Here is a 21,597-nt window from a genome sequence, read left to right on the forward strand (position 1 = left end):
AATGAATTAAAAATCCCAATACAATAGAGAATATAAAACAATATAGGCAATATGCTGCGGTTGTACCAGGAGTCCTATGGAGGTGAGGCTGATGTTGAGTTCCTGGTTCTGGAGACCGAAGCTGCCGGCGACATCCACTACGATCTGGAGGCACATGCAAGGCATGGTGGGGAGGAAGTCAGTCACCACCAACTGCAGGCACTGGAAGGCTGTTCGGATCAACGACTCTCTAGGCGACAGGGGACAGACAGACACTTGTCAGACTCAGACATAAAACAGATTGAACAGCCAACTGCTGGACAAGAGAGAAAATACAGCATGTTAAGATTAAATAGGTGTTAAGAAGGGTTACAATCTCAGCTTTTAAATATGGATCACAGAGCTTTTCCCTCTGCATCACCCATCCCAGTCTCCCCCCCTCTCCCTTTTCAATGCTGCTACCCCTCCCCTCCCCCACCCTTCTCCTCCTCCCTCTCACCCCTGGTCGTTGCGGATGGCCCCTATGACCCCCAGCACTAAGGGCCAGCCAGGACCCAGACTGTCTCCCTGGCTCTGGAGGATCTGCAGCACGCTCTCCAGCTGCTTCTGACGGATGTCTGCATGGAGCACGTTGGACAGCTCCTTCAGAGGGTTCAACAGCAGGAGCTGCAGCCTCTGACAGAGACACAGTGAGAGAGACACAGTGAGTGAGACACAGTGAGTGAGACACAGTGAGTGAGACACAGTGAGTGAGACACAGTGAGTGAGACACAGTGAGTGAGACACAGTGAGTGAGACACAGTGAGTGACACAGTGAGTGACACAGTGAGTGACACAGTGAGTGACACAGTGAGTGACACAGTGAGAGAGACAGTGAGTGACACAGTGAGTGACACAGTGAGAGAGACAGTGAGTGAGACAGTGAGAGACACAGAGAGAGACATAGTGAGAGAGACACAGTGAGTGAGACACAGTGAGTGAGACACAGTGAGTGAGACACAGTGAGTGAGACACAGTGAGTGAGACACAGTGAGTGAGACAGTGAGAGAGACAGTGAGAGAGACAGTGAGAGAGACAGTGAGAGAGACAGTGAGAGAGACAGAAAGAAAGAAAAGGGACAGAGGAGGAGAGTAGGGAGTGGTTATATTACATAAACAAGGACAAGCATACAAACCACTGCCTTAAGATGTACAAGGTCAACTATGTGTGGGTGGGCTGGTATGGTGAAGCCGACTAATAGCAAGTCATCTTATCACCTTCCATTGTAACAGCCACCAGACTTCTAGATAGAATAGTGTACAGTAGTTCCTGTATTTGGGTTCTACTGTATATGACTGGGTGAAGATAAGAGAGATGGGGTAGTAGCGGTACCTGGTTCTGTGCTAGAGGGGGGTTGTGCTTGTAGGCCAAGCCAGCTTTGATGAGGGCGGTAACAGCCTCAGCCCCCCACTCTCTCATCCTGGCGTTGGGGTGCTGGCAGACCTGCAGCAGGTAACATCATTGGGTAGGGCACACACACACACACACAAACGGGACGAGGAGAGAGAGAGAGAGATCAGACACATCACACAGTACACACACAAGCATTGCAGAAGGAGGGGGAAAGAGTGGGGAGGGGGGAAGAGAGAGAGAGAGAAAGAAAGCGATATTGATAGAGAGAAAGGGATGTGAGTCAGGGGCAGTTCAAACAGTATGGCCACCGTTTCTCACAGCAGGTGGTTAAGACAGACTGTATGCCTGGGATTTTCTACTCGCACAACAGTAAAATCAGGTCATTCCATTTGACAGACACATAATCATGAAAGCTCTGGCGAAAATCAGCCCGCTTTCGTTGCTTTGCTGCTCATCTCACTATTCCCCTGGGCTGTTAGATACAGTGAATGAGATGCCACATCAGCACCCCCCTTCACAGCTTACAAGTGTCTGTGCTGTCTACTTGTTGGCCAACGTCAAACAAGTGTATGACTGTCCGAGAAAGGCTGGCATATCATTAGCGATGATACAGTAAGATGCATTAAAATGTGCAGGTATCTGCATAGTATGCATACAAACAAAAACAGAGTTCCAGAAATGTAACTCATGTGTGCGAGGCAATTTTGATCAAACAGCAACAGCGAAGCAAACAGAAAACCTGTCGCAAGCTGCACATCGCAAACGCTCAGCTCCAACACCTTGATGCCAGGCGAAGAGACAGACGGAATGAAAGAGAGAAAGAGAGAGAAAGCAAATGATTGGGAGGAGAAGTTTCCGAGCTTACCTTCTGCAAAAACAGACATGGGTTGCAAAAGAGAGGGAGAAAAGACAACTTAAGGAGGAACCGTTTGTTTCAGACAAACACACAGAACTGCCACAGATACAGATGCAGCCAAATATATTGGCACCCTTGCACTCCACAACGGAGTGCAATGAAGCAGAATGTCCCGTTTTCTCTTTTCAAAACTGGTTGAATGGCTATTTTCACCCTGCAATTACACACAAACAAGAATCACTAATCTCCAACCAAATTAATTCAAATTTTGAATAATTTAGTCCAGGCCTTTAAACATTGAAAAATCACAATTGCAGTTTATATAGATTGTTCTTGTTCTTCTTGGTCTTGTGAGGTTGTAAATCAAACAAATACACAATTTTAACTTATTATAGAAGAAACAGTGAATGGTGTAAGGGTGGCAATATATGGGACCGCATCTTTAAAGCTATAACACTATCACTAAATAAGGGACAGATGCCACTCACAGCATTAGAAATGGAAGGGCCCTACCATCATACGAGAGGGCTTGAAAAGTACATACCGAAGGACATACAGCTACAGGCTACAGCATAGCCCCCCCCCCCCCCAAAAAAAAACCACTTCACTAACCTGGCCCTAGATCAGTTTGTGCTCTTTGTCAAGGCGTAACAATTGCAGAAGGAGTTGGCAAGAGAACAGACACAGACTTGCACACAGTCTACCACTTTAAATGGTTACTGTAAGACGTACCTCCAGCAGATGTCCAGCGAGGGGCCTCCACAGGATCTCTATACGATCCATGTTGACCAGGCCGGTCTCCAGCAGCTTGGCTACCGCAAATAGAGACGGCTCCTTGACACGGGACGACAACAGAACACAGGGGTGATCGGTTTGGTGGATATAGGTATTAAAACAATAAGGCCCAAGGAGGTATGGTATATGGCCAATATACCACCCGCCTGGATACATTTGGCATTTTAAGATGGCTAGGTGGGACAACCGCATATCACAGGCATAGTAACTGAAATCCTCAGTAAAGTAGCTAATCAGCAGAGTCAGAGCTGGGGGGAGGGGGTGGGGGGGGGGGTCAAGTGTGAGTTCACAAAAGGCTTTTTTGAAAAGGGGAGGAAGGTCTTTGATCTTTAACCCTACTCTTTGAAGAGGTAGGGTTAAAGATGTTGCAGGGGTTTGCAGGCACAAGCAGGGAGTCCAGCCAACAGCGAGTTGCAGTAGTCCAGACGGGAAGGGCCAAGTGCCTGGATTAGGACCTGCGCCGCTTCCTGTGTGAGGTAGGGTCATACTCTACGGATGTTGTAGAGGATGGATACAGCATGGAGCATGGATACAGCCCTTAGCCGTGGTATATTGGCAATATACCACAAATCCCTGCCTTATTGCTATTATATACTGGTTACCAAAGTAATTCGAGCAGTAAAAATAAATGTTTAGTCATACCCGTGGTATACGGTCTGTTATACCACGGCTGTCAGCCAATCAGCACTCAGGGTTCGAACCACCCAGTTTAGACGTAGTATATTGGCCGTATACCACACCCCCTCGGGCCTTGTTGCTTAAATATACCACAGCTTCCAGCCAATCAAAATCCAGGAACCAAACTACCCGGTTTCTAATAGACATTAAGTAACACAAGGCTCATGCAGAAGACAGAGAGGTCATACGTTGTTGCTCTGGCTACATCTACAATAATGAAGTACCTGTGAAGTAATTACCTTGTTAGTCCCATAGGCCATCTCCATAGCCTCCAGAGAGAGGGAGCACAGTGCGTTGATCAGGTGGTGCAGTGACACGTCATCTAGGTACTGGGAGCTCTCAAAGAGTCTCGACAGGATGTTGGAGATGAAAGGCAGATCTGTCATCACAGCCGTGGTCAGCACCTGTAATACACAGACAACACGAGGGAGTCAGAGAGCTGAACGGTGAAGCTGGTGGGCTGAAGAGCTGTAGCGAACAGCCAATGACACCCTATGGGAGTTGTTGCTAATTGATGCAGAGAATTTGACTCGTTACAGCGCGACTGCGTAAGGCAGGGAAATAGAGTCTTACCGTGCTGGGCCCTTCTACTGCACGACCAGGCTTCAGAGCACCTCCAACCCCAGGCTTCAGGCCTAGGATCCACACCAGGTGCTGGGAGAGGAGAGGAAAGGGGGAGATAGATAGAACAGGAAGGGCATAAAAGGTGGTGAGAAAAGTCAAAGAGAGAGTGATTCCCTCAGACCACTTCTGCCTTACCATTAAAAAATAAATTGAAATATTTAGGCTCGTCAATAGCCGAAAAATCCAGGAAATCCAGGCATGGCTATAATACACTGTAGAGCTGTGCCAGTGTGTTTGTGTGGTGGGTACAGTATGGTGGTAGTGTACCTGCAGCGTGGCCAGCACCAGCTGCCAGGAGGTACCCAGCACTGCCCCGTGGCAGTGGGCCAGGTTCAACAGGGTCCGCATACACTGGATATTCTTAGCCGTCAGCTGAGTGAGAAAGAGAGAGACAGACAGTTATATCACACTACTGTCTGCACTGTCTTATGTGAACGTCTAACATGTGCCCTCTAGTTGTGTTGTTGTAGTAATGTTGTGTAAACGTCCCTTACCACCACAGTGCCTTGGGGCTGTACAGTGAGAGGCTGTCCCACAGCCACCACCTGCTGATGAGACTCACTGGAGGGACTGATGATCTGCACAGTCTGGCCCTGAATAGAGTAGGCTGAGGAGCACACACAGACACACACACACTTATTTAGAGTCTTCAACGAAAGTAATGATCACAAGGACTAAATTGTCTGGAGGTCAATCAATATATTCACTCCTTAGTTGAAATGAGTCCTGTTTTTTTTTCTCCTCACAATGTAGCGCAGACAGACACCCTGATGATTATAACACGAGTCAATTCCATTCATATAGTAGACTGAGTGACTGAGACAAGCCAGCTACATGCTAGACTTGATTAATTAACTCGTAAGGCAAACACCCATCATGCTGAAGCCAATTTGCGAGTTCTCTCTCACAGCAAATATGCAAAGTGTGTGTGTGTGTGTGTGTGTGTGTGTGTGTGTGTGTGTGAGAGAGTGTTTGTAACTGTTTGTGTACCCCCCCAACACATTCATCTTGGTGCTACTACACAGATGGAACAGGGAACAGTTGAGGCACAGCCAGAATTTCATGATATACAGTGCCTTCGCGAAAGTATTCAGACCCATCGACTTTTCCCACATTTTGTTACATTGCAGCCCTATTCTCAAATTGATTCAATTGTTTTTCCCCCCTCATTAATACCCCATCATGACAAAGCACAAACAGGTTTAGGCATTTTTGCAAATGTATTAAAACTGAAATAACAATAACAAAAGTATTCAGCCCCTTAACTCAGTACTTTGTTGAAGCACCTTTGGCAGTGATTACAGCCTCGAGTCTTCTTGGGTATGACGCTACAAGCTTGGCACACCTGTACTTGGGGAGTTTCTCCCATTATTCTCTGTAAGGTTGGATGGGAAGCGTGCTGCACAGCTATTTTCAGGCCTCTGCAGAGATGTTCGAATGGGTTCATGTCCGGGCTCTGGCTGAGATATTCAGAGACTTGTTCTGAAGCCACTCCTGCGCTGTCTTGGTTGTGTGCTTAGGGTCGTTGTCCTGTTGGAAGGTGAACCTTCACCCCAGTCTGAGGACCCAAGCACTCGAGCAGGATCACTCTGTACTTTGCTCCTTTCATCTTTGCCTCGATCCTGACTAGTCTTCCAGTGCCTTCCGCTGAAAAACATCCTCACAGCATGAGGCTGCCACACCACCATGCTTCACCATAGGGATGGTGCCAGGTTTCCCCCAGACGTGACGCTTGGCATTCAGGCCAAAGGAGTTCAATCTTGGTTTCATCAGACCAGAGAATCTTGTTGCCTTTTGACAAACCCCAAGCGGGCTGTCATGTGCCTTTTAATAAGGAGTGGCTTCCGACTGGTTACTTTAGCATAAAGGCCTGATTGCTGGAGTGCTGCAGAGATGGTTGTCCTGGGAGGTTCTCCCATCTCCACAGAGGAACTCTGGAGGCTTGTCAGAGTGACCATCGGGTTCTTGGTCACCTCCCTGTCCAAGGCCCTTCTCCCCCGATTGCAGTTTGGCCAGGCGGTCACCTCTAGGAAAAGTCTTGGTGGTTCCAAACTTCTTCCATTTAAGAATGGTGGAGGCCACTGTGTTCTTGGGGACCTTCAATGCTGCAGAAATGTTTTGATACCCTTCCCCAGATCTATGCCTCGACACAATCCTGTCTCGGAGCTCTACAGACCATTCCATCAACCTCATGGGTTGGTTTTGCTCTGACATGCACTGTCAACCATGGGACCTTAAATAGACAGGTATGTGCCTTTCCAAATCATGTCCAATCAATGGATTTTACCACAGATGGACTCCAAGTTGTAGAAACATCTCAAGGATGATCAATGGAAACAAGATGCACCGGAGCCACCATTCGAAACTCATAGCAAAGGGTCTGAATACTTACGTAAATAAAGTGTGTTTTAAAAAAAAAATTGTAATACATTTGCAAACATTTCTAAAAACCTGTTTTCACTTTGTCATTATGGGTATTGTGTGTGGATTGCTGAAGATTTGTTTTAATTTAATCAATTTTAGAATAAGGCCGTAACGTAACAAAATGTGGAAATAGTCAAGGGGTCTGAATAGTTTCCGTATGCGCTGTATGTGGTGGTTAGTATGGAGATCACACACAGTTTTAGAGCTGTATACACAGAGAGACTTGCTCATTAAGTGTACACAAACAACTACCTACTGTTTTATCGAGTTCCTCAGAGGCCCATATGTTTCATTATCACAGAGCTGATACCCTACTATATGTAGCAAAGCCACAAGAGAAGACCGCTATGAACGCACACAAAACACCCTCGGGGTACTGACCCTTGTTGTTGAGGTTGGTTGCGTTACTGCTAAGGACAGTCAGGGCATAGTGTGGGGGCAATGAGGCCTTGCAGATGGCTGTGATGAAGGCGTCGCGGGGCGTGACCAGGCCCAGACGACCACACAGAGACGCCATGGTCAGCTCCGCCTTCAGGATGCTCTCTGTCGCCGTCTCATCAGTACTGGAGGGGGACGAGACACACAGAGGGTTATGGGTTTGGAACAAACACGGAGGAATGCTTAACTGCCGCAATGTTTGGACTTATTGCCTTGTGGAAAAAAAACAAGTCTCAGAATAATGTTTCATCAACGGACACATTTCACAACAACACATGGTCTTGTAGCTTCAAGAAAAACGTTGGTTGCTCCTGATCTTAACACTGACCTTCAGTTTCACCTGTCACACCTTCAAGTTACTTTGAGGGGAAACTATGCTGAACAATAATATAAAATGCAACATGTTATGTGTTGGTCCCATGTTTCATGAGCTGCAATAAAATATCCCAGAATTGTTCCAAAGGTATTTCTCTAAAATGTTGTGCACAAATTTGCTTACATCCCTGTTGGTGTGTATTTGTCTTTTCCCAAGATAATCCATCCACCTGACAGGTGTGGCATATCAAGAAGCTGATTAAACAGCATGACCATTACACAGGTGCACTTTGTGCTGGGGTCAATAAAAGGCCACTCTAAAATGTGCAGTTTTGTCACACAAGACAATGCCACAGATGTCTGTGGGAGCGTGCAATTGGCATGCTGACTGCAGGAATGTCCACCAAAGCTGTTGCAAGAGAATGTAATGTTAATTTCTCTACCATAAGCTGCCTCAAATGTCGTTTTAGAGAATTTGGCAGTATGGTCAACCGGTCTCACAACTGCAGACCACGTGCAACCACGGCAGCCCAGGACCTCCACATCTGGCTTCTTCACCTGCAGGATCGTCACACCAGTCACGCGGACAGCTGTTGAAACGGTGGATTTGCAAAACCGAAGAATGTCTGCACAAACTGTCAAAAAACGCGTCAGGGAAGCTCATCTGCGTGCTTGTCGTACTCTTTAGGGTATTGAACTGACTGCAGTTCGGCATCTTAACCAACTTCAGTGGGCAAATGCTCACTTTCGATGGCCAATGACACGCTGGAGAAGTGTGCTCTTCATGGATGTTCTGTGGGCGTGTGGTTTGCTGATGTCAACGTTGTGAACACAGTGCCCTATGGTGGCGATGGGGTTATGGTATGGGCAGGCGTAAGCTACGGACACTGAACACAATTGCATTTTATTGATGGCAATTTGAAGGCAAAGACATACCGTGACGAGATCCTGAGGCCCATTGTCGTGCCATTCATCCTCCGCCATCACCTCATGTTTCAGCATGATAATGCACGACGCCATGTCACAAGGACCTGTACACAATTCTGGGAAGCTGAAAATGTCCCAGTTTTTCCCCGTCCCGCATACTCAGACATGTCAACCATTGAGCATGTTTGGAATGCTCTGGATCGATGTTTGGGATGCTCTGGATCGACGTGTACGACAGCGTGTTCCAGTTCCCGCCAAAATCCAGCAACTTAGCACAGACATTGAAGAGGAGTGGAACAACATTCCACAGGCCACAATCAACAGCCTGATCAACTCTATGCAAAGGAGATGTGTTGCGCTGCATGAGATCCACACCCCTACCTTTTTTCTTAAAGTATCTGTGACCAACAGTTGCATATCTATATTCCAAGTCATGTGAAATCCATAGATTAGAGCCTGATGAATTTATTATTTAAATTGACTCATTTCCTTATATGAACTCTGATCTTTGAAATTGTTGAATGTTAAGTTTATATTTTTGTTCAGTGTAAATAAATTGACTTTGAGGTGATCTATAAGAAGGGTTGTTACCTGGCGTCCAATAGGAGTGAGAGGGCAGCCAGTAGACCACACCAACACGCACTGACCATCTCCTCCCAGACGAGATGGGCTTCTAACAGAGAAACAGCCGTTAGCAACAGAGTGGACAAGAAATATACATTTGTACAGATATCTATATTTAAACGCTACATCAGAATTCTTCGTTGAATAGGGATGTTAACACATTCATCACTATAGTAAGCCTACATATATTAAACGCCCTCAGGAACTGTAGGTATTGGAATGCCCACTAGAGGTCAATAAAATTGTAAGCTAGGGTTCAGCTCCTTGTGTGGGCCCAGAGAAGAGCCCCGGTCCTAGCCCCCCGACCCTCCCTCATCCCCCCTCTTCACCAGGCTCAGCTTGGGCGTTCTGGTCTGGGTTGGCCTCCCTGCGTACAGCCACCTCCTCCTCCTCCTTGGCCAGTTCTCTCTCTATCATGGAGGTGATGCCTCGGACCAGGTCCAGCAGGGCGCTGAAGGCCACAGACATGGCATAACCCTCTGGGATGGACGGGGGCTCCACCTTGTCCAACATCTCCAGACTGGGGCAGGGAAGAGGAAAGGGAAACGTATGATATGACACATTGTGTATGTGTGTCGTGTGTGTGTGTGTGTCTACACACACACACAAATGTTGTGTGTGTTGGGGGGGCTCCACACAAATTGTGTGTATGTCCCAAGGAGCTACATGCAAACAGAAACAGTCATTCAGCTCCCACTAACAAACACACGCACTAGACTGCTGCAGGATCAGCTTTCCCTGGCCATGTGTTCATTACAGACACACGACGAGCTGTGTTAGACAATGTTGACTGACAACTCTGTCCTGCATCAACAAACAAACCAACCAGTTTAATTCTCTAGTCTATCAAAACACCAGCATTGCTCAATCTCCTCATAATTACAGACAACAGATCACATTCCCTTGCTCCTGACCCATGCATAAAGGGAAAGGGGGATACCTAGTCAGTTGTACAACTGTACGCATTCTACTGAAATGCGCCTTCCGCGTTTAACCCAACCCCTCTGAATCAGAGAGAGCAGAGTTAGGCCAACGAATACACAGCTAAATCAACTCCTTCCTTCCCTCTAACAGGCATAGTGTGTGTCATGGGGTGTCTACTGTGTTTGTGTTCTCTCTGTTCCTGCCGCTGTCTCTGTCCCCTCACTCAAAGACAGCAGCTTGTTAGAGTAGAATAATGACAACATTTACAGGCCAACTGTCACCCAGGGTGTCTAGGCTTTTGATAACGGACATACAGTGCCTTGCGAAAGTATTCGGCCCCCTTGAACTTTGCGACCTTTTGCCACATTTCAGGCTTCAAACATAAAGATATAAAACTATTTTTTTTGTGAAGAATCAACAACAAGTGGGACACAATAATGAAGTGGAACGACATTTATTGGATATTTCAAACTTTAACAAATCAAAAACTGAAAAATTGGGCGTGCAAAATTATTCAGCCCCTTTACTTTCAGTGCAGCAAACTCTCTCCAGAAGTTCAGTGAGGATCTCTGAATGATCCAATGTTGACCTAAATGACTAATGATGATAAATACAATCCACCTGTGTGTAATCAAGTCTCCGTATAAATGCACCTGCACTGTGATAGTCTCAGAGGTCCGTTAAAAGCGCAGAGAGCATCATGAAGAACAAGGAACACACCAGGCAGGTCCGAGATACTGTTGTGAAGAAGTTTAAAGCCGGATTTGGATACAAAAAGATTTCCCAAGCTTTAAACAACCCAAGGAGCACTGTGCAAGCAATAATATTGAAATGGAAGGAGTATCAGACCACTGCAAATCTACCAAGACCTGGCCGTCCCTCTAAACTGATCAGAGATGCATCAGAGATGCAGCCAAGAGGCCCATGATCACTCTGGATGAACTGCAGAGATCTACAGCTGAGGTGGGAGACTCTGTCCATAGGACAACAATCAGTCGTATATTGCACACATCTGGCCTTTATGGAAGAGTGGCAAGAAGAAAGCCATTTCTTAAAGATATCCATAAAAAAGTGTTGTTTAAAGTTTGCCACAAGCCACCTGGGAGACACACCAAACATGTGGAAGAAGGTGCTCTGGTCAGATGAAACCAAAATTGAACTTTTTGGCAACAATGCAAAACATTATGTTTGGCGTAAAAGCAACACAGCTCATCACCCTGAACACACCATCCCCGCTGTCAAACATGGTGGTGGCAGCATCATGGTTTGGGCCTGCTTTTCTTCAGCAGTGACAGGGAAGATGGTTAAAATTGATGGGAAGATGGATGGAGCCAAATACAGGACCATTCTGGAAGAAAACCTGATGGAGTCTGCAAAAGACCTGAGACTGGGACGGAGATTTGTCTTCCAACAAGACAATGATCCAAAACATAAAGCAAAATCTACAATGGAATGGTTCAAAAATAAACATATCCAGGTGTTAGAATGGCCAAGTCAAAGTCCAGACCTGAATGCAATCGAGAATCTGTGGAAAGAACTGAAAACTGCTGTTCACAAATGCTCTCCATCCAACCTCACTGAGCTCGAGCTGTTTTGCAAGGAGGAATGGGAAAAAATGTCAGTCTCTCAATGTGCAAAACTGATAGAGACATACCCCAAGCGACTTACAGCTGTAATCGCAGCAAAAGGTGGCGCTACAAAGTATTAACTTAAGGGGGCTGAATAATTTTGCACACCCAATTTTTCAGTTTTTGATTTGTTAAAAAAGTTTGAAATATCCAATAAATGTCGTTCCACTTCATGATTGTGTCCCACTTGTTGTTGATTCTTCACAGTTCAAGGGGGCCGAATACTTTCGCAAGGCACTGTATATATATATATATATATATATATATATATATATATATATATATATATATATATATATATATATATATATATATATATATATATATATATATACACACACACATATTTATATAGTACTACTCACTAGGTAGCCTTGGCGCTGCCCTGCACACTGACGGTCATGAGGGGGATCCAAGTACCGCGGTACTCGAAGGCAGCCTGAGTGATCAGACTCCCACCCTGACCTCCGGCTCCTGGACCACCCTGGGCAGCCGCCTGGGCCCCCGACCCACCTCGGGAGGGAGAGAGATGGAGGAATGGAAGGGGGGAGGGAAGGAAGAAAAAGAGAGCAAAAGATTGCTGTTAGTTTTGAGCAGGAACCAAAGCCTTCACAACCTGCAGACCAGAACCTTCCATACCCTCATGAGTTGCCTAATCCTACCCTAGATATTCCTCTTCTTTACTTTCTACCCAACTACAGTCTCAAGCTGTAACACCAGTAAAGACAACATTAGCTCCTTCTAAGTGTGGTCCTCACCAGCAGGGGCATTGGTGGCAGCAGGGTTGCCTGTGTTGGGGACGATGAAGAGGGACTGGATGAAGGAGCCCAGGGCGTTAACGATGTCCCGGAACACCTTGGTGGAGTGCTGCTTCATGTCATAGGACTGGCAGAAAGACCTGGAGGGAGGAGAGAAAGGATGTCGCGAAAGTTTCTTTTAAAAAAAAGATATAGAATATGGAGATTGTTGAGGTTGTGTGTGTTTGTGTGTGTGGTAAGGTTAGTGTCGTATGGTGAGGTCAGTGATGTGTGTGTTGAGGGTGCGCTCCTCCTCTTCACCGTAGCAGGTGTGGCTGTACACACAGCCTGTGGACGGACTCCACGGCCACGGCTCTGAGCCACTGAGGCTTCTCCCCATCCAGGAACTTCACCAACAGGGACAAAAAGATCTCACACTCCGTCACCTACAACCACAACACAGACAAACACACCTCAATCCTCAGATCCCCAAGATAACTATCCACATATGGAGGTCTCTACAATAAGAAGACAACATGATTTGAATTTCAGTTAACCTCCTGAATTGACTGAAATCAAAAATGGAATTGACCCAAACTATAGTTCAAACTATAGTTCATGCCTTGGCTACTACAACTGTAGTTGTTTGATGATTTAGGTACAGAGAACACAGTATTAGGTAGTAACTACTGTAACTGACTTTCACCAGTAGGCTGTAGAAGTGTTTGATAACCCCCGGCACTCACCAGTAGGCTGTAGAAGTGTTTGATTATCCCCGGGACTCACCAGTAGGCTGTAGAAGTGTTTGATGAGCACAGACACCACTCTGAGCAGCCTCATGCAGATGGGGAAGTAGGGTTTTTCTACAGGGGCCGGCGAGGCAGCGCTGCTGCTCCCCTGGCGGAACTTGATGTTGGGGGAGAACAGCTTGATGACCAGCGGACAAACACGCTCCTTCAGCAGGAAGCTGAACTCCTGGTGCTATATAGGGGTCAGAGGGCAGAGGTTAAAGGTCAGCAGGAGGTGGGGGTCACAGTACAAATACAAGACACACACCTACATCGAGATGATAGTTTTTCTATTTCAATGCATATAATACTCAATTGTATTGCATTATATTGTACTATACTTTACTGTATCCTATTATATTACGTCCTCACTGTCGTACCTCTGGGGGCCCCATGTGCATGTCATCAATGTCCTTAAAATGTATTTAATAAATCATTTTGACAGTAACCCTCCAAAAAGTCATTCATAAACCTTTTTAATTCCCATATGAAGTAGGAAGCGAAGTGTTTTTCTTTAGGAATGTGACTTAAAAAAAGTGCCTCAGGCCTTGAACAAAAAACAAAAGTAACAGATTGAAAGTATAAGGGGATATCGGTGAAGAAATGCTGTGGTCAAGGCTACAACGGCGCCAGTGCAATGACTGAAGCTTCCTCAAGTGTTCAAAAACGCATATCAGACCGAAAAGCTTCTTATAGGTAGTTCTTAGTAGAATTTAAGATCAGAAAACAATTTCTCCGTAGAAGCGACAGTTACAGTGATGGTAAAAAACAGCTTGATTGCCGTAGCAACATCAGGGAAACTGGGCAGAAGGGAGGGGTGCTTCAAATACAGCAGTTCTGCAACGTCTTTAATTGAGCCTCTCATTCTCCTTAATTGCCGGCTCTCAACATGTTACAGAAGGAGATGAGCTGTGTAGGAAGCTCTGAGGACAGATGGTCTGGATACAGGACAGCCAATAAATTGCCAGATGCAAACAGATAATCAGTTCTTGAGGCCTTAAAACAAAAAAAAAGCTGTTTGCGATTTCTTTCATACTGGTGAACCGGCATTTGAGTTGGGGAGTTGCAAATATCAACAGTCCCTTCTCTCTTTTGTGTCCTGACACGCATCCTTCAAGACTACGTTTAAATTGTGTGCAGCGCAATGGACATAAAACACACAATGTGTCTCAGGAAAGACTGTATGGGTTGGCAACACTCGGTATAGAACAGTCGGGCCTACAGGCCGTGGTGAAAACATGTGCACAAAAAGAAAGAGGACTCCAGGAGAACAGGGTAGTCGCTCAAGTTTGATCCAATTTGATTTACCTTGAACATTGCAGACCATTAGTGTAGGCTTTTAGCCAGCAAAACCTGCCGACTTCAACAATATAGTGTCTGAACTTATCCTCAAACCGAATACTTTTTGCCCTCACTGTTAGGCTATTTGATATGTCATTTTTTGTAAAAGGTTTATAAATAGCAGATAAATACGGTATATAGCTATAGATAGTACCTCGCATAATTAAACCGTTTCTAGTAAGCTAGTGTTTTGAGCGTGAGCTGACTATTATTTGGCATGAATAGTTTTACTCAACTTTCTATCCAAGCAGGGAGAGCGCGTGGACGGCTCATGTCATGCAGGTTCAGATAGCTGATTACTAAGCTGTGCTGTATCGGCTATCAAATTGGTAGCTGATTGGTACGCTGTTGCATCGGAAATAGATTTTTACAAATCTGCAATGTTTGAATTTCCAACTTGAATTACTAAAGAAGTAATTACAGTGGATTCAGAAAGTATTCAGACCCCTTCACTTTTTACACATTTTGTTACATTACAGCCTTATTCTAAAATTATTACATAGTTGTTTTTCCTTCATAAATCTACACACAATAACCCATAATGACAAAGGTAACACAGGTTAATGTTTTTTACAAAAAAAAAAAGAAAAAAAAAAGATGAAATATGACATTTACATAAGTATTCAGACCCTTTACTCAGTACTTTGTTGAAGCATCTTTGTCAGTGATTATAACATCAAGTATTTTGGGGTATGATGCTACAAGCTTGGCACACGTGTACTTGGGGAGTTCCTCCATTCTCTGCAGATCCTCTAAAGCTCTGTCAGGTTGGATGGGGTGCGTCGCTGCACAGCTATTTTCAGGTCTTTCTAGAGATGTTAGATCGGGTTCAAGTCCGGGCTCTGGCTGTGTGCTGAGGGTCGTTGTCCTGTTGGAAGGTGAACCTTCGCCCGTCTGAGGTTCTGAGTGCTCTGGAGCAGGTTTTTATTGAGCATCTCTGTACTTTGCTCCGTTGATCTTTCCCTCGATCCTGACTAGTCTTCCAGTTGCTGCCGCTGAAAAACATCCACACAGCATGATGCTGCCACCATACTTCACCATAGGGATGGTGCCAGGTTTCCTCCGGACGTGAATTCAGACCAAAGATTTCAATCTTGGTTTCATCAGACAAGAGAATCTTGCTTCTCATGGTCAGAGTCCTTTAGGTGCCTCTTGGCAAACTACATGCGGGCTGTCATGTGCCTTTTATTGAGGAGTGGCATCCGTATGGCCACTACCATAAAGGCCTGATCGGTGGAGTGCTGCAGAGATGGTTGTCCTTCTGGATGGTTCTCCCATCGCCACACAGAAGAAGATCTGTGCCTTGACACAATCCTGTCTTGGAGCTCTACAGACAATTCATTCGACCTCATAGCTTGGTTTTTGCTCTGACATGAACTGTCAACTGTGGGACCTTATATAGACAGGTGTGTGCCTCTCCAAATCATGTCCAATCAATTGAATTTACCACAAGTGGACTCCAATCAAGTTGTAGAAACAGGATTAATGGAAACAGGATGCACCGGAGCTCAATTTCGAGTCTCATAGCAAATGGTCTGAATACTGAATACTAATATTTCTGGGGGGGTTTTATGTAAAAAAAAAAAAAAAACTTTCCACTTTGTCATTATGGGGTATTTTGTGAAGATTGATGAGTATTTTCTTTAATAAAAATGTTAGAATAAGCTGTAATATAACAAAATGTGGAAAAAGTCCAGGGGTCTGAACACTTTCCTTATGCTCTGTATTGCGACCAGTCAGAAGTCTAAAAATGGCAGCATTTTTAGACAGATTTTTTTAAGTACATGTTATATTGAATAGAAGATACTCTATTTGTTGTTTTACCAGTTATCAACATATTGTTCAAAGAAAAGAAAGCCCAGTGGTTATTTAGACTTTAGCTAATACATGTTATTTTTTTTGCTGCGGTATCATTTCGGTATAGAGTATCGTGATGCTAAACCTGGAATTTCAAGTCATAATCCTGGTATCTTGACCATGCGGAAACCTATTTTTCTAATGATTGGTCAGAATTGCAAGCCCTCGCATGGTGAATTGTTGATTTTGCAAAAACAAAATTGCAATTGCAAAAATCCTGTGTATTATGTTGCGTGTTTACCTGCAGGAAGACCCCAGGGAAGTCGTTGAGGACTGACTCCAGGAGCTCCAGACCAAACGTCCTCGTCATTTCTGTCATCCCAACCAGCCAGTAGGGGGCATCAGCATTCACTAGCTGACATAGGTCCTGGATAGACACACACAACAAACATAGCAATATAGACATGCACATAGGACAGCTGGATACAGCTACTAGCATTGTATCAGAGGCAGTCTGTAAATCTAGGCTGTACATACATGACCAATGTGTGGACACCTGCTCGTCAAACATCTCATTCCAAAATCATGGGCATTAATATGGAGTTGGTCCACGCTTTGCTGAAATAGCAGACTCCACTCTTCTGGGAAGGCTTTCCACTAGATGTTGAACCATTGCTGTGGGGACTTGTTTCCATTCAGCCACAAGAGCATTAGTGAGGTCGGGCACTGATGTTGGGTGATTAGCCCTGGCTAGCAGTCGGTATTCCAATTCATCCCAAAGGTGTTCAATGGGGTTGAGGTCAGGGCTCTGTGCTGGCCAACCAAGTTCTTCCACACCGATCTCAACAAATCATTTCTGCATGGACCTTGCTTTGTGCACAGGGGCATTGGCATGCTGAAACAGGAAAGGGCCTTCCCCAAATTGTTGCCACAAAGTTGCAGCACAGAATCGTCTAGAATGTCATTGTATGCTGTAGCGTTAAGATTTGTCCTAGCCAAAACCATGAAAAACAGCCCCAGATCATTATTCCTCCTCCACAAACTTCACAGTTGGCACTATTCATTCGGGTAGGTAGCGTTCTCCTGGCATCCGACAAACCCAGATTCGTCCTTTAGACTACAAGATGTTGAAGCGTGATTCATCACTCCAGAGAACTCGTTTCCACTGCTCCAGAGTCCAAATGGCGGCGACCTTAACACCACTCCAGCCGAAAAGCTTGACATTGCGCATGGTGTACAGATGAAACCCATTTCATGAAGCTCCCGACAAAGTTCTTGTGCTGATGTTGCTTCCAGAGACAGTTTGGAACTCAATAGTGAGTGTTGCAACAGAGGACAGATCATTTTTACGTGCTACACACTTCAGCACTCGCAGGTCCCATTGTGTGAGCTTGTGTGGCCTACCACTTCGCGGCTGAGCCTGTTGTTGTTGCTAGACGTTTCCACTTCAAAATAACAACCGGGGCAACTCTAGCAGGGCAGAAATTTGACGAACTGACTTGTAGGAAAGGTGGCATCCTATGATGGTGCCACGTTGAAAGTCACTGAGCTCTTCAGTAAGGCCATTCTACTGCCAATATTTGACTACGGAGATTGCATGGCTGTGTGCTTGATTTTAGAAACCTCTCAGCAATGGGTGTGGCTGAAATAGCCAAAGCCAGTAATTTGATGGGGTCCCCTCATACTTTTGTATATAAAGACAGCCTGGTTGTATTTCATTACACAAAGTTGTTCCCTCCCTTCTCCTTCCCTCCCTTCTCCTGCCCTCATTCATCGGGTAAACCCTATCTATACCCCCTCTTCTGATGGGCGAAAGGGTGCAGGTGGGGTACAGTGAGAGGTATGGAGGACTGTCTCCACCTGGTGGACGTACCTGGAACAGCATGTAGGCGTCTTTAGCACTGGGCCGCAGGGTGCTGACAGACCTCCGGTTCGTGTTACCCTGGACTGGAGTAGGCTGCTCCACGATGCCTGGAAGAGAGAGGGAGGTGAGGAGAAGGGGAGGGGAGGGAGGTGTGGGGGTAAGGACGAGAGGGAGAGGGGAGAAGAGAGTGTGAGGAGGAGAGAGGGGGAAAGAACACATGGGAGAGACTCATTGGACACAGCTGTGGATACAAGCCTGGAGGGATCAATCGCTCACGAGCAAACAAACAGACAGACAATCCACATACTATCAAATAACACACTTGCAGAAAAGACCTATCCAACACCCACTACGAGAGGGAAAAGTCACTTAATTAAATAGTGATTCTCAATCCTAGCTCACATACTAAACCAAGAATGCAGAGTGGGAAGACAGCAGTGTGAAATCTGACAGGGCCAAACAAAAACTCATTATGTATTCATTGAACTCAGGCTTAAATCACCGGATAAGCAGCTTTAGGCAATCTAAGGAGAAACTAACTCCCTTCCCTTACTCTGTGACAGGTTCAAAGTTAGAGGAGGAGGAGGAGGAGGGTAAGAGAGAGAAAGTGTGATGCAGAATACAGAAGGACAGAAACGGTTCAGTCCTAGAATAACTCAATTTCCCATGAGCCCTCCCGACCCTAACCTTTGAAGCGCTCGTCCTCGGCGACCATCCTCTCAAAGACCACGGTGACGACCTGTCTCACGGTGGCGGCGGCCGTATTGTTGGTGATGTTGTCCTTGGTGAAGTGCAGGCGGAAACACAGCACGATGGCCTGGGAGGGAACGGGGGGAGAGGAGACAGGTTCTGTTACAATATTCAGCCTAACATAGGCTATCAAGCCATGCACTGGGGAATACATTCTAAGTGGTATGTTAGTATGGACAATTGAACGTAGACAGATTGACTCAGGCACACATCTGGATTCACATGCACGTGGAAACCAACTAGAATAGCACATGATTTCAAGGGCAAATATGAGACGTGTGTGGGACAGAGCATGTTCGATCTGACTGGACTGTGAATGTATGAAATGTCTGCAATGTGGGGGAAAATATGAACCTTCTGTATGTAACGTGAGGCAAGATACCCGTGTTTGTATGATGTGTGACTTTGTGCATTCATGACAACATTTGGTGTTTGTATGATGTGTGACTGTGTGCATTCATGACAACATTTGCTGTTTGTAGACAGTGTGCAGTTCGGGGTACCTTGGAGAGTATTTCGTCATGTACTACAGTGTTGGTGGTGAGCAGCACTAGGACAGTCTGCAGCAGCTTCAGTTCCTCCAGCCCGTTCTCCATCAACTGCCACAGCATGTTAATGATGTTCCCTGCTGCAGCCTGGTGAACACACACAGGCACACACACACAAACACACACTTGTAGCCTACTTGTACATCAAGGAGGCAGCGGCAGTCACAATCAACAGGGAATGGGACAGAACAGAGCAAGTGACAGCAGCACTAGAGCTCACAGACACGTACACACAGATCAACAGAGAATTAGACACAGACACACAGGGGAGCAGCCGACCGGACCAGCTCTGAACACATCAGGGTCGGCGAGGCACGCACCTTCATTACACCAAACCCAGCAACTGTGGCACTCCATTTCCCTTGTGTCACATCCTGAGGTCAGAACAAACCAACAGAACTCGTACAAAACCAGTGGAACTGAGGGAAGTAGTCAGTTGAAGAAAATAAATAACCGGTCCTCCAAAAGTGGCAGCAAACAGGAAGAAAATGACCTGTCATGGTTCCCAAGGCAAAACTGACACCCTTTCACTCATTAAAACCAAGACATTGAATCAATACTGCAGGAGCTTTGTTCCTCTTCCCCGTGTCCAGTGTTACCCCTAAGATTTTTGTTCTGCAGTGGTGGCAGGGGAAGCAGGTGGGGGAGGAGTTTGGATGCATTGCTACTAACAGGGGGAGAGGGGTGCAGTGCTACTAGCGTTAGCACAATGACATGCTAGCTGTTCCCATAGAGACTTGAGAGCCAACAACTATCCATTTAAAAGTGCGTCCTAGTAGTTAAGCCCTGGGCTTACAGACACACAGACAGTGATATATAGAGGGGAGGTGCTGGAGCGTGGCAGAAGGCTCCAGGCAGGGAGTCTGCTGATAGCACGTAAACACAGCCAGACAGGCATGGCGAACACAGGCAGTCAGGCGGGCAGGGAGACAGTCAGTCAGGGTGTTCTTATTCACACAGTAGGCCTGGCTGGCTAGCCGGTCGGTCAAGGTGTCCCTGATAACACCAGGCAAGTCAAGTAAACTGGCCTCAACCGGGGGGGGGGGCCAGTCACAATAGCCTGGGTTCCATGTTGAGGTGTAGGTAGTGTTTTTACAGAGACGAGGCTTTGCAATGCAGTGTGAAGCGAAAAGTAGAAAACCCACCCTCTCAGTTAGAGTCGGTGGTATTTAAAGTGGTATAAGCCCAGGGTCCGAATAATGTGCTCGCCCTGCCCCCGACTTCAAACGCAGGCCTTCATCCAGACCAAAGCACTGTTCACCGGGCTTAGAATGAGAACGTAGAATGTCTATTGTGTAGCAGCGACCATGCAGGAACAAGAGAGCACACCACCACTTTCAACTGTCCCGGCATTTAGCACAGTGTGCATTTCACTGGGCTTAAAAATATACTAGTCACAGCAGGTTTGACATCAGCTAGGACCATTTCCCTCCTAAATAATTCATCCTTCTCAATCACCACGGTACACACATTGATAATGCAATTCTAATGGATTATCAATCAAAGTGATTATAAAAGCGTTAGGGGCGAGCCTAAAACATCCCCTTAGTCTCCCAAGGACATCAACACATGACTAAGTGAAACATCGGAAGTTGGGATGATTAGCCCCATAGTGGTCCTGTGTTCCTCACCTCAGACACCACCTCGTGGGTCATGAGTCTCTGGACAGCAGCCAGACACAGCTGGGTGATCTTGGGCTCCTTGGTGCCACAGCCCATCAGGAACGGCTGGACCACCTCCGAGCTGTTCTCCTTCAGGGCTAAGGGGGAGACGATACACGGGCACAGTTCACACATCAAATCAGGCAGCTGTTGTAGAACACAACCACACCTTGGGCATCTCTTTTGGAGCGCATGCTTCGCTTGTTTGAATTAGGCCTAATCACCGATCTGTACGTGGATAACTGGTTCAGCAAAAACATCTCTCTCGCACAAACGTACACAAGGTATTTATGGATGTCCCTCCCTCCTTCACTTACACGCCAAGATGTCGGTGTTCCTCGCGGCGATGGTCTTGATCTTGACGATCCCGGACTCGGCAGCCTGTAGGAAATCACAGATAAGAGGCCCATTAAGATTACATTTACTTATACGTTCCTTATGACGAGACCGCTGACAATGCGTTACCACCTCCACCGTTACACCCGAGGTAGACATCTCCTCGTCCTT

At 46.1% G+C, this 21,597-nt stretch overlaps 1 protein-coding gene across 5 annotated transcripts in view; it reads right to left on the bottom strand.

Annotated features, from left to right (window-relative positions):
* mon2 (MON2 homolog, regulator of endosome-to-Golgi trafficking) overlaps window positions 1-21,597 on the bottom strand; it is a 50,129-nt gene that overhangs the window by 14,667 nt on the left and 13,865 nt on the right. For 2 of the 5 annotated variants that reach the window (XM_036952543.2, XM_090204142.1), the window contains exons 2-22: window positions 21,408-21,471; window positions 21,061-21,188; window positions 19,385-19,516; window positions 18,819-18,948; window positions 18,141-18,238; window positions 16,569-16,694; window positions 13,128-13,322; window positions 12,663-12,787; window positions 12,363-12,502; window positions 11,970-12,117; window positions 9,382-9,572; window positions 9,020-9,098; window positions 7,130-7,311; window positions 4,819-4,931; window positions 4,592-4,696; window positions 4,274-4,354; window positions 3,940-4,104; window positions 2,960-3,061; window positions 1,351-1,461; window positions 479-654; window positions 67-229 (exon numbers count right to left, since the gene is read on the bottom strand). In XM_036952543.2, coding sequence (XP_036808438.2) covers window positions 67-229; window positions 479-654; window positions 1,351-1,461; window positions 2,960-3,061; window positions 3,940-4,104; window positions 4,274-4,354; window positions 4,592-4,696; window positions 4,819-4,931; window positions 7,130-7,311; window positions 9,020-9,098; window positions 9,382-9,572; window positions 11,970-12,117; window positions 12,363-12,502; window positions 12,663-12,787; window positions 13,128-13,322; window positions 16,569-16,694; window positions 18,141-18,238; window positions 18,819-18,948; window positions 19,385-19,516; window positions 21,061-21,188; window positions 21,408-21,471 — 2,754 coding nt within the window. Of the gene's footprint in view, window positions 1-66; window positions 230-478; window positions 655-1,350; window positions 2,442-2,959; window positions 3,062-3,939; window positions 4,105-4,273; window positions 4,355-4,591; window positions 4,697-4,818; window positions 4,932-7,129; window positions 7,312-9,019; window positions 9,102-9,381; window positions 9,573-11,969; window positions 12,118-12,362; window positions 12,503-12,662; window positions 12,788-13,127; window positions 13,323-16,568; window positions 16,695-18,140; window positions 18,239-18,818; window positions 18,949-19,384; window positions 19,517-21,060; window positions 21,189-21,407; window positions 21,472-21,597 lie in introns of all 5 variants that reach the window. The other 3 variants (XM_036952541.2, XM_036952531.2, XR_016487605.1) reach the window with 2 other exon arrangements.

This window comes from Oncorhynchus mykiss, chromosome 2, assembly GCF_057628025.1.
Source record: "Oncorhynchus mykiss isolate SJ-2025 chromosome 2, ASM5762802v1, whole genome shotgun sequence".
Classification (NCBI taxonomy): domain Eukaryota; kingdom Metazoa; phylum Chordata; class Actinopteri; order Salmoniformes; family Salmonidae; genus Oncorhynchus; species Oncorhynchus mykiss.